Source organism: Hemiscyllium ocellatum, chromosome 50 (assembly GCF_020745735.1).
Source record: "Hemiscyllium ocellatum isolate sHemOce1 chromosome 50, sHemOce1.pat.X.cur, whole genome shotgun sequence".
Lineage (NCBI taxonomy): Eukaryota > Metazoa > Chordata > Chondrichthyes > Orectolobiformes > Hemiscylliidae > Hemiscyllium > Hemiscyllium ocellatum.
This window is the reverse complement of record NC_083450.1, coordinates 10,059,631-10,073,926: the sequence shown is the minus strand read 5'-3', so window position 1 is coordinate 10,073,926 and position 14,296 is coordinate 10,059,631. Positions and strand designations below refer to the sequence as shown.

Below are 14,296 nucleotides of genomic sequence, written 5' to 3'. Positions count from 1 at the left end.
CTTTAACCAGCAACACATTTTCAGCTTTAGTAGTGTTCTACTCATAGTTCAACTTTCATGAGGTCCTAAACAATGGTTTTGATAATCTGAATAGTGGCCATCCTGTCACTTTCTTCCTGCCCGAAGTCATTTCAAAGTATGTAAGTTATATTTCTGGACGACAGGGGAATGATCTCTTCTTAATTCGTTGAGCACAGCTCTTATAACAAGGTGCTCAACAATAGTAAAGAAAATACAGGTCGTTTGATCAACATTCCTTCATCATTGTAGCGAAATTTCAGCAATGCATCTAAAAGGATGCACTCCAAAATCTTGCCAAGATAATTCCAGAGAAGTTACCAAAACATGATTAATTTCAAAAGAATGAAGCCAGCAAAAACAAGGGAATACATCAACCTGCATTTTCCTATCAATACCCACAGGCTGTTTTGCCGTAAAAAATGAATTAGAATCCTTTGAATGCTACTCCTGTGTTTCAATAATCCTGAACACCCCCAATAAATTATACTTTCATTGTACAATGACGACGAGATCTGTAATGTGTAAACATGGTAGACAATTTAATCTGCAGAAACAAAATCATGGTTCATCATATTAGTCACCCTTAAAAGTGACGCCTATGTCAGTTATAGAATAAAAACAAAAATCATAAAGTTGACAGTCGTTGTTAGATTATTCTCTCTTCGGATTTTTAATACATTATTTTAAAAATCAGTATCATGTGACGGTAAAACCTACATTTGGTGGAACATTTTTCTCTTGCGGTTTCATTCTGCCAGTTGCTCTTTTGGAGGAAATTTCCGACTTCATGCCAACGATCCTTAAAACAAACAGGCATGGTGCAAAATCAAGGAAATGTTTTTGTACTGATCAGTGAACAAATATTTCTAATTGGCGTCCCATGGAGTGAGAAAAAAAGAACTGATGAATGCTTGTTTCTGTTCCATCACACTGTATGATCTACAGTGAACGCCAACCGGGCATAGAGAACCTGTGGAATAAATGAGGAACCATAGTCATGAAGTGCATCGCCATTCAACAATTGGACCTATATAGCTGATAGTTAGTCACAATGGTTTCCATGTGAGTATCCAAAATTATATAAAACAAAGACATTGAACATAGAACATTACAGCGTCATACATGCCCTCCGGCCCTCGATGTTACACCAAACTGTGAAAAAATTCTGAAGCCCACCTAACCTACACTATTCCATTCTCGTCCATATGTCTATCAAATGACTACTTATATGCCCTTGAAGTTGGCGAGTCTACTCCTGTTGCAGGCAGTGCGTTCCAAGCCCCGACTACTCTCTGGATAAAAAGAAAACTCCCTCTGACATCTCCTCAAATCTATCACCCCTCAATTTAAAGCTATGTCCCTTCGTGGTAGCCATCACCATCCGAGAAAAAAGGCTTTCACTGTCCGACCTTCTCACCCTCTGATTATCTTGTATGTCTTTATTAAGTCACCTCTCAAACTTCTTGATCTCACCCCGCCCCCCGAGCCCTGCCGGCGAGTACAGCCTCAAGTCCCTCAGTCTTTCCTCATCAGACCGTCCTTCCATATCAGCCAACATTCCAGTAAATCTCATCTGAACCCTTTCCAAAGCCTCCACATTCTTCCCATAATGTGTTGAGCAGAACTGCAGGCAATACTCCAAGCATGGCAGCACCAGAGTTTTGTACAGCTGGAGCACGATCTCATAGTTCCGAAAATCAATCCCTCTACCAATAAAAGTTAACAGACCATATGCCTTCTTAACAATCCTATCAACCTGAGTGGCAACTTTCATGTATCTATGCACCTGGGCACCAAGATGTCTCTGCTCATCTCCACTACCAAGAATCTTACAATTTCGCCCAGTGCTCTGTCCTCCTGTTACTCCTTCCAAAGTGAATCACCTCATATGTTTCCACATTAAACTCCATTTGCCGCTGCTCAGTCCAGCTCTGCAGCTTCTCTATGACTCTCTATAACCGACAACAAAATTCATCATTATCCATAACTCTAACCTTAGCGTCTGATTAGATTAGATTCCGTTCAGTGTGGAACAGGCTCTTCAGTCCAACAAGTACACATTGACACTCCAAAGAGTAACCCACCAAGACGCATTTCCCTCTGACTAATGTACCCGACACTCTGGACAATTTAGCATCGCCAACTCACCTGACCTGCACATCTTTCGACTGTGGGAGAAAATCAGAGCACCCGGAGGAAACCCATGCAGACACGGGGAAAACGTGCAAACTCCACACAGACAGACGTTCGAGTCTGGCATCAAACATGGGACCCTGGTGCTGCCAAGCAGAAGTCAAGCAGAAGTGCCAACCACTGAGCCACCTCAACATTCGCAAATTTATTGATCCATCCTTCTATGCCATCATCAGGGTGATTTATATAAATGATAAACAACAGTGGACCCAGAACAGAACCTTGCGGTAACCCATTAGTAACTGAACTCCAGGATAAATATTTTCCAATACCCACCACCTTCTGTTTTCTTTCAGCTAGCCAATTTCTGATACAAACCATTAAATCACATTTCATCACATGCCTCTGTGTTTTGTGCAATAGCGTAACCGTGGGGAACCTCATCAAAAGGCTAACTGAAATCCATATACATCACGTCAACTGCTTTACCCTCATCCACCTGTTTGGTCACCTTCTCAAAAAACTCAACAAAGTTGGGATGCACGACCTACCCTTCACAAAACCATGTTGACTAATCCTAATCAACACGTTCCCCTCTAGATGATTATAAATCTGTCTTTTATACCGTTTCCAATACTTTACCCTCAACCAACGTAAGGCTCACAGGTCTATAATTTCTAGGGTTGTCCCTCCTCCCTTTATTGAACAAAGGAAAAGCTTTTGCAATCTGCCAGTCTTCTGGCACTATTCATATAGACAGTGATGACATAAAGATCAAAGCCAAAGACTCGGCAATCTCCTCTCTGGCTTCCCAGAGGATCCTAGAATAAATCCTATCCGGTTCTGGGGTCTTATGTATTTTTACACTTTCCAGAATTCCTAACACCTTCTCTTTACGAAATTCAATCGCATCTAGTCTAGTAGTCTGTATCTCAGTATACTGCTCGACTACATTGTCTTTTTCTCGTGTGAATACTGAAGAAAAGTATTCATTTAGCTCTTCCCCAAGTCCTCTGACTCAACGCACAACTTCCCACTACTATGTTGATTGGCCCCAATCTTACTCTCATCGTTCTTGTATTCCTGATGTAGCAGTACAAGCCTTGGGATTTTCCTTGATCGTGTCCGGCTCTCTCTGGATTAAGTGGCACCTCAACAAACAGGATGGGCTTCACCTGAACCAGAGGAGTACCAATATCCTGGACGAGTGGAATTTGTTAAGGCTTTTGGAGTAGATGTAAGCGAATTCAGCAGGGGGATGGGAACCAAAACTGTAGTTCGTGGATACAGCAGGATCAGAGTAGTGATGTCAGAACTAAGATTTCAAGACGGCAAGACGTTGGTTTGGCGTGTGTTTCCTACAATGCTAGGAATATTTGGAGTAAGTTGGGTGAACTTGTGGCATGTGTCCTGGGATTCCGATGTCGCGGCCATTTCATGTACATGGGTAGAGCAGGGCCAGAAATGGTTATTGTAGGTTGTGAGATTTAGATGTTTCAGTAAGAACCAAGCAAATGGTAAAGAGGGGGTGGTATGATACTGTTAGTCAATGACAGTGTTTTGGTTGAAGAACTGACGCTTGAGGGCTTCTTGACTGAGATAGTATGGACTGAGATTCGAAACAGGCAACGGAAGGATACCCTGTTTGAAGTTTTCCAGAGGCCTGTAAATACGTCCAGAGATGCAGAGGATAGGATAGCAAAGATATTCCTCGATAGCAGCGAGAGTGACAAGATAGTTGTTATGGGGTCTTTAACTTCCCAAATATTGACAGGGGATACCACATTTCAAATATTTTAAATGGGTCAGCTTTTGTCTAAGGTGTGCAGGACTGGTTCCTGACACAGTATGTAGACAGGCCAACAAGGGGCGAGGCCACATTAGATTATGTATTGGGTAATGAACACGGCCTGGTGTTAGATTTGGAGATAGGTGAGCACGTTGGTGATACTGACCACAATTCGACTTTGTTTACTTCAAAGATAGAAACTGGTAGGTATATGCCACGTGGCAAGAGTTATCACTGGAGGGGGGGGGGGGCGGGAGAAGGCAATTACAATGCGATTAGTCAAGATTTAGAATGCACAGGACAGTGAAGGAAACTGCAGAGGATGGGTACAATTGAAATGTGGAGCTTAATCTATGAGAAGCTACTGCGGGTCCTTGATAAGTACCAGTCAGGTAGGGAAGAAGTTGTCGAGCGTGGGAGCTGTGACCTACTAAGGAAGTTGCATCTCTTGTCAAAAGGAAGAAGAACGCTTATGTTAGGATGAGATGTCATGGCTCAATTAGTGCGTTTGAGAGTTACAAGTTAGCTGGAAAAGACCTAAAGAGAAAGCTAAGAAGAGCCAGGAGGGGATATGAGAATTTCCAATTATCCAGAAACTCAAAACAGTCCCTCCTGCATGACCCCTGCAGCCAGGCGTTCAACTCCTCTCTCTCCCTGTTCCTCACTACATTAGCACGTGGCACGGGCAACAAATCAGAGATAATAACTCTGTTTGTTCTAACTGTAAGGTTCGACCCTTGCTCCCTGAATTTCTGCATTAAATCCTTATCTCTCTCTCTCTCTACCTATGTCATTGGCGCCTATGTGGACCACAACTTGGGGCTGCACCCCTTCTTTTTCAAGAATCCCAAAAACACGATCAGAAAAATCACGAACCGTTGATACCTGGGAAGCAACATATCAACCGTGAGTCTCTCTCATTCGCACAGAATCTCCTGTCTATCCCCCTAACTATGGAGTCCCCAGTGAGTGATGCTCTACTCCTTTTCTCCCTTCCCTTCTGAGCAACAGGGACAGACTCTGTGCCAGAGACCTGTGCCCCATTTCGTACGTCTCGGAAGTCGCCCCTCCCCCTACAGTATCCAAAATGGTGTACTTGTTGTTGAGGAGAACGGCCGTAGGGGATCCGTGCTCTGCCTGCCAGTTCCCTTTCCATACCTTGATAGTAACCCACTTACCTTCTTCTTTTAACTGAGGTGTGACTACCTCCTTGTAACTCCTCTCAATAACCCCCATCTGCCTCCGAAATGATCGGAAGTTCATCCAGCTCCAGTTTTCTAACACGGTTTTCGAAGAGCTGGAGTTGGGTGCACTTCCCATAGGTGTAGTCAACGGAGACATATATATATATATATACACACACACACACACACATACATACATATATATATATAAAAGAAATACTTGTTTGGGTTTCCAACATTTGTGTCACATATGAACTTCACGTTCATGTTAATGTGTTATCGCATCATAATTCTGTCCACACTGGAGTGTCTCGTTTTTCAACCCATGATATATTTTGTACAAACTTTTCATCATCACGAGAGCATTTCTCCGACTATTTCCAGACTGAAATAATTATTTAATCTGTACAACTTGCACTCAGAATACAAACAGTTCAACTCTGTCATCATTCAATGAGATTCATTGTGCAATTGCATACAATTAACTGTCACTAAAATCATTGTCTTTATTGCCAGAAAACTTCACGTGTACAATTTAATAATGTTTGCATTGAAGAGCTTAATACAGTTTTGCCACTTAACTAACTCTCTTAAATGTTGTTTCAGAAGCATATATACTGAGATAAACATTTTTGTGAATTTACCTCCTGCTTTTGATCGTGTGGTGGAGAACCCCTGCAGTCATTATCAGTGATCCTGATGCCTGATCTAAAAGTAAAACCATTTTTAAAATATTGTTTTAAAAAAACAATGGTCCGATTAATTAACGGGAAGAAATCAAAGTTCACAATAATATACAATCGGGAATGTAGATCATGTTGGTTTATAGCACCAATACAAATTCCTACCTTAAATTCCGCTTCCAGTAGCTCCATACCGCAGCAACAGTAAAGATAATGAGAATAATCGTCACCAACAAACTTTCATAAAATATTAAAAGGCAAGGCTCTGGGGAAGACAAAGTGACAACACTAAAAGTCCGCAAATAAGTAACTGAAGATCGGTAGAATGCTTACCGAGATGCAAAAAAATTCAACTCAAGATTTTGAACTTCCGGATTTGTCAGTCTTGCCAACGTCACATAAATAATAATAAATGCACAGTTTAGCCGATCGAAAACAATCAGAAAGTCTGATATTTTTATTACCTCGGAAATAAAGCAAACTATTGAAGTTCTGACAGAAGTCATTTATCTGTGAAACAACTTGACTGAACAGAATTGAAAAGATAACGTTTCGCCTCTGAGGCAGAAGCAATCTCTAATGGATCAATATCATCGGATCATTCCGATTTCGGGGGCGGGGGGGTGGTTAAAGATAATTGTTTAGTTCTCAGATAGTGTTTAGCATATGGAGACTTCAACTTCAAAGAAATTCTGAGGTAGGATAGTGCATGATAAACTGGTGCGGGGCGATCAATACAGCGATTCCTTAAACAGACATGGGAGAAGGTATGTGCTGACATTGTTACGGCATTATCAAGAAAGTATTCGGAAGGAGACTTGTGTGGAATAACAAAACGGACATTGCCCCAATGAGCTAAATTATTTCTTTCCACCATGCACATTTTACAAAGAACAGACAACTGTTCATGGGTATGAACATGGAAATCAGCAAACTGGAAATGGAACTTTCTTTTACCAATCTTATCAACAGAAGTTCTGACTGTCTCGATTACACAATAGTCACCTAAAACAGACTGAGATACTCGGCCAGAAAGTTTATGAGTGTAGCACGTAGAGATCTTAAAAATGTCAATGTTTAGATTAGATTAGATTACTTACAGTGTGTTCATGTGTGGTTGCAAAGGAAGGAAGAAAATGTGAATACTAATTATCCTATTGCAAGCAACAAAGTCTCATTATCATTAAACATATCGCATAAACTGATAAATACTGTAGTTACCTATCTGGTAGAGCAAACTTCCATTGATTTCACTCATTCCATCTGGTGTTGGAGAAAAGAGAAATATGGTTGGAGGAGCCTGAGTAAGTTGGGAAGTAAGATAGGATTACATTTTTTCAACCTTAAAATTAATAAATCAGTCTTAACTCTGACCTGTAACGTGCAGTGTTGATCCATTTCCGAATACCAAGGGCCTTCCATAGAATTTCCACGCTGCACAGTAATATCGACCCGAATCATTCACTTGAACATCATCAATCGCAAGTGTATAAATAGTCAAAGCATTATTAATTTCTCCAGAAATCTTTCTTCCATCTGAAATGAAGTTCTCGTCCGTTAAGTCAACCTTTAGCAAATGTTCTCGTAGCTGCTGTTTATACCAGTGAAGTTGTCCACTCACATACCAATCTGTGTGGCAATTCAGCTTAATGGAACTTCCAACAGAGACGGTCTGAAGTCGTGGAGTCTGCAGGAGGGTGTTGTGAAGTGCAGTAACTGGAAACAGGAGGTGGAACAACAAAATAAAACTTTTCCATGCTAATAGAATATCTGTTGTCAATGAAGAAAGGACGATATTTTCTTTGGTGATCAGCAATCTTCATGAATACTTGTGGGAATTACTGGATGTTAAATAGAACAAGTAAGAATGAATGAAACAAAGTGAAGAGAGGGAGAAAGAAAGAAAGAAACAAAGACAGGAAGGAAGAAACAAAGAAAGAAACAAGCAAACAAACAGAAGAAAAAGAAAAAAGAATAAAGGAAAAGAAGGTAAAAAGAATGAAAGAAAGAAAGAAGGAAAGAAAGAACAACCAATTCAAGATTTTTACAATGCAATTAATGATTCCATCCAGTAAAAGCGATTAATATATTTGAGCACAGGGGGAATCTGCAAACAACAGTTGCATTAAATATTGTGAAAGTTATTCTAAACATTTTCGTGGGAAATTGACCAGTAAGAAATAACTGGAATCCCGAGTTTTCTTTTTGTCACGGAATACTCACGAGAAATGTAATTTATCTAAGTAATTCTGTTCTTCAATATACTATTGATATTACAGAAAATTGTCAAGTAATATTCCTCTTTGACTAACATTTCCCGTTGATCCTAGCCTGGTAGTACCCAAGAGGCTAATAGTAAGAAAATCTAACCTGGCAGAAGCCGAAACATAGCACAGACAGTTATAATATTCATTCGCTGTGGATGAAGTTCACACCGTGAGAACCACGCTGATTTGCTTTTTTCTTACTGTTTACCCTGTATTTTGGTGCATCATAAGATGAAATGCACAATTGCGGTTGTGCATTTAAGCATATGCCATAGTGGAAACTAGAGAGCCATTTTTAAGATTGCTTGTGGGTTTCCTGTTTACACGTCAAGTATGCACGTACAGACCGGTTTCAAATGGTAATTGGTCTTCGTTTTCTTTCAACATATTTGAAAGGTAGGTCGTGGGAAACAAATAATAAAACAGGCTTCTGGGAATTCAATTTAACAGCTTGATGCAGGTCACATTCGTCTGGTCATTAGGAGATCCTCTCTTTCCACGTGTTTATGTTCCAGAAAGCAATAAATTTATCAACCCATACATGTACAAGTAATCCTCAGCAGTTTGTAGTCGGAAAGCATTTTTGGTTCTGCAACCTCTCATGCAACAACATTACCTCTTCACCCCCTTTCAGGTCTGCTCTTTTTTTCTCTCACACAGTGTTAACTTTCGCAAAGTACTCAGCAGTACTGTTTGGAAGGCAATGAATCGTACTTTACTGCGCCCGTCCCGAATTTTTACGTGCAGAGTAAAATTCAGTTGAAGAATCTGTGCTGCAGCAAAGTTGCACACTCAATAACCAACAATACCATTTTCATTTACGGTCAATGTAAAATATCACTTGGTCTCTACATTCTCGAAAAATGCAGGTGAGTTTCTTCATCTGTCTGGGAAGAAAATGTCACGACAAGCATCATTGCAAGAAAACTTTTAATTATTTATACATCAGTGTCAGACATAATTTTGCAAACATTCGCTGCTAAAAGTACTGCATTAGAACGATGATGCGATTTCAGATTGTATATCCTTGTCTATGAGGCGCTTTGACTTTTCTTTGTGACATGAATACAGATCTGCCTTATCACACCTCTGTGTTTTTGGCCTCGTATTTGTAAACAATTGAGCTCAATGAAAGAAGTGCTTGAAATTCATTTGGAACTTCAAATCGATTATTAAAACCATTTTCTTTTTGCTTACAGCAAATAATATAAATTGCAAAGCATCTAACGAACAGTTACAATTTGTGTTAAGAAATTAATAAATTACTAAATTGCTTGTGGCAGTTTCTGTGTTGTGTGCACTGATATTAATATTCTAAAACTGGACGAGGAAGAATATACTGTGAATATAAAAAATGTTTTATGGGTTTGATAGCTAAATCAATACTGTAGTTATTGGTTTGCAGATCAAGGTCGAGGAATAAGGCATTGAACTATGTTCTATGTTCAATGTTCTATGTTCTATGTTCTAACAGAGGTTCAAAACGTTACACTGAATGTTAGGACTGATATCTGACGAGAAACTGGATTGGTTAGTGCTATATTCATTGGATTAAATGGATGAGAGGAAGATCTCTGGAAATAAATCTTTGAAGTTCTAACAGGACTAGACAGGGTAAACGCAGGAAGGATGTTCCTGATGAAAAGGTCATACCAGCACTACTTCCTCAAAAAGTGAAGATGAGTTTTCCAGATTGGCTTAGAAATGGCTCCACTGGCACAGTTGGAAGCAAACTTATTATGAGCGCATTTGTGTTGGAACCTAGCTTTGCAAGCATTCACTGCCGCCCAGCTACATTAGGTGGACGGTGACTTTTCAGATGTTATGCCCTGTCTGTGAGGTGTTGTTGAACTTCCTTTACAATACAGATACAGATCAGATTAGCCTCTCTTCCCTGCTTTACACCTTGTTGTTAAACATTCGCACCAATGTACCGGTACTTCACATTGGTTTGGAAGTTTACAGCAGGCGCAATATTTATTCAGCTTTAATTTGCTCACAGTGAATAGTGAAGTTATAAATTAAACTATCGATCATTTATATTTTGCATTAAGAAATTACTAAGTTCTGAAATTTCTTGTGACAGCAACTGGACCTTTCTACAAAGTCATAAAAATCCATGATCATAAAAACTCTTCAACCCATCACATCCAAGTCACGAGAAAACAATTACTGAAGTATTCTAATCCTATTTTCCAGCATGACATACAGCCTTGTATGAATTTAATTTCAAAATTTGACGTGAGAATGAATATAACAGCATTTCTAAATTTGTTCAGTAAATTTTATAATTACCCCGCCGATGAGAAACCTACTTTTAGTTATTATTATTTGAAAGAATAATGAACTGCAGAATAGTGGTTAGGTTACATTTGGTTAGGATTGCATTGATTAGAATTTAGTAGACAATGAGGCGGCATTCTTCAGAAACCTACAAAGCTTTTCAACGACGACGCAGGGTGAACACAAACATATTTCCCACAGTTTTGCTCCACATGTCAGGGAAAGAAAAGCTGTACATAATTACCATGTGTATTGTGCATCTATTCTAATAACGTCATTCACAGTAGCTGTGCATGCCAAGCAGGAGTAACATATGTCCATGTGCATGTTTTCTCAAGTGTACAGGCAATAAAATACAGTTATCAATCTATGTACGCTTGGGAATGCGATTGTAACAATTGTCTCACACCATATCTCAGATACAAGGAATACTTTTGGACTTGAACTGCATTCGCATGTTATCTCATTATAAGGCGATAAAATGTATATCTATGCATTTAATTTCTATATTTGACTCAACTTAAATACACCAGGAAATAATCTTAAGGACATGCAGGATATCCACAATTCTGCCAGGGATACAGCTTTATATCTGTGAAGATGCACTGGAAAGGCTTCAGTTGTTTTCTTTACAGAAGGGAAGGCTGAGGAGTGGGCATGGTTGAGTTGTGTAAGGGGCGTGGCGAGGATGGGTAGGAAGCAGCTGGTCCACTTTTTTCAAAGGTAAATATCAATGGAGCATAACTTTCAGGTGACGGGCAAGAAGCTTATAGAGGGTTTGAGGAAAATGGCTTTGTCAGGAAGCTATTGGATGTCTGAAATCCACTCCCTGTGAATGTATAGAAGCAGGAACCTCGTGAATTTTAGAAAATGCTTGAATGAGAGCTTCATATGCTTTAGGTCAAGTGCAGGAGTGCTGGATTATTTTAGGTGTGTGGGCAGACACAATCAACCAACGGTCTTCTTCTGAGCTGTACGACTGCATGATTCTTTGATTATTTGAGTCATGCCCTGAGCAAGATAAACACAGAGGAAACAATAACCATAAATTGGTGTTGACTATTAAAAGTAAGTGAAGTTGCCTTTGTCCCAGTGGACTATTTTATCATCCGACTGCTTTAACCAAAGGTCACCAAACCGAAGGCAAGGCCCAATGTCAAGATTGTGAACTCTTCATGGAGATCTCAACTCGAATGGAAATCGCAATATGTTGCAACAGAAGCCAGTATCTCTAACTGAGATACCTAACTCCAGGACTGACAATTAAGGAACTTTGGAACAACGTCAAAGATATCGTTAAGTTGAAAACAATAATGAATGCAGCATAAGATATACTTCATTGGCCAATTGAATATTAGCATTGCCAGTACATATATTTTATTAATTGTGAGAAACAAAACATTAACTCTGGAGATGGTCTGAAAACAAAAGAAATCTCCCAATTCAATAATTATGGATTTTTTTAATTCACATGTTCTGACATATTTGTGTGTACAATAATACTCTTAATTGTTAGATAATGCTAAGCAGTTACTGTTCATTACTCATTGTATAATAACATAATCATTTGTTTATTTCTTTAAATTGGTGATGATGATATTTGAATGTTAATAATCCAATGTTCAAGCTAATGACCTTGGGACAGAGTTCCGAAAAAAAGGCAAGATGTATTTTCGACTTATTGGTATTTTCAAAGCTGTTTTGCAGGCATTGTGTTAAAAATAATCTAACTGTACAAATGGAATGACTGCAGTAGTTCAACAGTGGAAATGGAATCCACAAAATTAAATTTCTTGCCAAACACACAAACATACTGATCATCCAAAAGACTAATTTAGAAATTCGTAACATATAGAACATAGAACATAGAAAAATGCAGCGCAGTACAGGCCCTTCGGCCCTCAATGTTGCGCCGACCGAATCCTACCTAACCTACACTAGCCCAATAACTTCCAAATGCCTATCCAATGCCCGCTTAAATGACCATAAAGAGGGAGAGTTCACCACTGCTACTGGCAGGGCATTCCATGAACTCACAACCCGCTGTGTAAAGAATCTACCCCTAACATCTGTCCTATACCTTCCACCCCTTAATTTAAAGCTGTGTCCCCTTGTAACAGCTGACTCCATTAGCGGTAAAAGGTTCTCAGTGTCTACCTTATCTAAACCCCTAATCATCTTGTACACCTCTATCAAATCTCCCCTAAACCTTCTTTTCTCCAATGAGAACAGCCCCAAGTGCCTCAGTCTTTCCTCATACGATTTTCCTACCATACCAGGCAACATCCTGGTAAACCTCCTCTGCACTCGTTCCAATGCCTCCACATCCTTCCTATAGTATGGCGACCAAAACTGCACACAATACTCCAGATGAGGCCGCACCAGAGTCTTATACAACTGCAACATGACCTCAGGACTCCGGAACTCAATTCCTCTGCCAATGTTACCAAATGTTACCAAAGAATATTGAAAACTATTCCTGAAGTGTTTTTTTATTGTAGACCAACGTGGAAAATTTACTATTTTGAAACTGCAATTGAATGGCTGCACTTTATGGAGGCATGGTGGCTCAGTGGTTAACAATTCTGGGTTTGCTTCCAAATTTCGGGGACTGTGTGGAATTTGGTACTTACTGTCTTTAATTTCCGATATGGCTAGGAAGAACTGTTTGTTGAGTGCATGGATTCTTCTGTGGATGAAGAACAGTAGAGGTCCTTTGCAGGACTGTGAGAGTGTTACCCAGTGCTGGGGTAGGCCGAATTGCAGGGAATGCCTTCCTTGAAGAAGCTCTCTTCCTCCCTCTACAAGGTTTTCAGTGAGTCCCTCTCTCACTGCACACCCCAGGTCATCTCCTCTGCACAGAAGCTCTTCAGCCACGTTCTTAAACAGACTCGTTACCACAGCCACATCTCCTTCCTCAGCACCTGCCTACGGAACCGACTGATCCCACACGGACTCCGGACTACATTCCGACCAACAAAGTTTGGACCCAACCAGGACAACCAGTACCGACACCAAATCCGAATCAAAACTTTCATGTACTTACCCCCACACTTGGATTCCTCAACTGTTCCAGAATCTTCCATCGGCCTCCGAAATCAGTGGCGCCATTAACCACGCAACCGCTAAAGCGCCCACGGCAACGACCGCAGCCGACAATGACGTCACTTCCGTCCCCACCGACCTCGCAACCCCCGGGAACGCCACCCAGACAACCGCCTCCACGATCGCCAGGAAGACCATCGCCGACGGATTCGCGACCTCCGTGGCTGTTGGGAATAACACTGTTTCTGTCGTAGCCACAGCCACTTCCGCCCCCTGGGTTGCCGTCACTGCAGCCACTTCCGCCCCCAGTGAAATCACTAACCTGCACGACCAGAACGCCGCATGTGCCTTCGGCCCCACGCTGATCTTCGTCACCACGCCTAACCCCGCCCCCACGCCGATTCCCGTCACCACGCCTAACCCCACCCCCACGTCGAACTCCGTCACCACGCCCAACTCTGCCCCCACGCCGATCTCCGTCCCCGCCCCCACGCCCAACCCCGCCCCCACTCCCAGATCCAGCCCCACATCAGGTCCTCGCTCCCAGCCCTGCCGTGTTTTCACCATCCCTCCAGAACTATCGCTCTCTGAGGATGAAAGATCAGTCCTCAGCAGAGGCCTCACCTTCATTCCCCTACGCTCTCAGATTAATGAGTTCCACACGCGGCAAGACATTGAACAATTCTTCCGCCGCCTTCGCCTCCGTGCCTAAATCTTGAACCAAGATTCTCGCCCACCCTCTGACGATCCATTCTCCTGCCTCCAACATAGCCCTTCCACATGGACGCCCCATGCTGGCCTCTTACCCGCCCTCGACCTCTTCATAGCCAACGACATTAACCGCCTCAACCTCTCCACCCCTCTCTCCCACTCCAACCTCTCACTCTCGGA

The 14,296-nt window shown here is 41.2% G+C and overlaps 1 gene segment (V, D, J or C); it reads right to left on the bottom strand.

The window, feature by feature from the left end:
* Positions 1–631: 631 nt before the first annotated feature.
* On the bottom strand, positions 632–13,476 carry LOC132805607 (Ig kappa chain V region 3547-like). The segment is given in 6 exon segments: positions 632–991; positions 5,772–5,835; positions 5,976–6,075; positions 7,032–7,073; positions 7,185–7,526; positions 13,407–13,476. Coding segments are annotated over 6 exon segments (633 nt in total).
* Between the last annotated feature and the right edge of the window lie 820 nt (positions 13,477–14,296).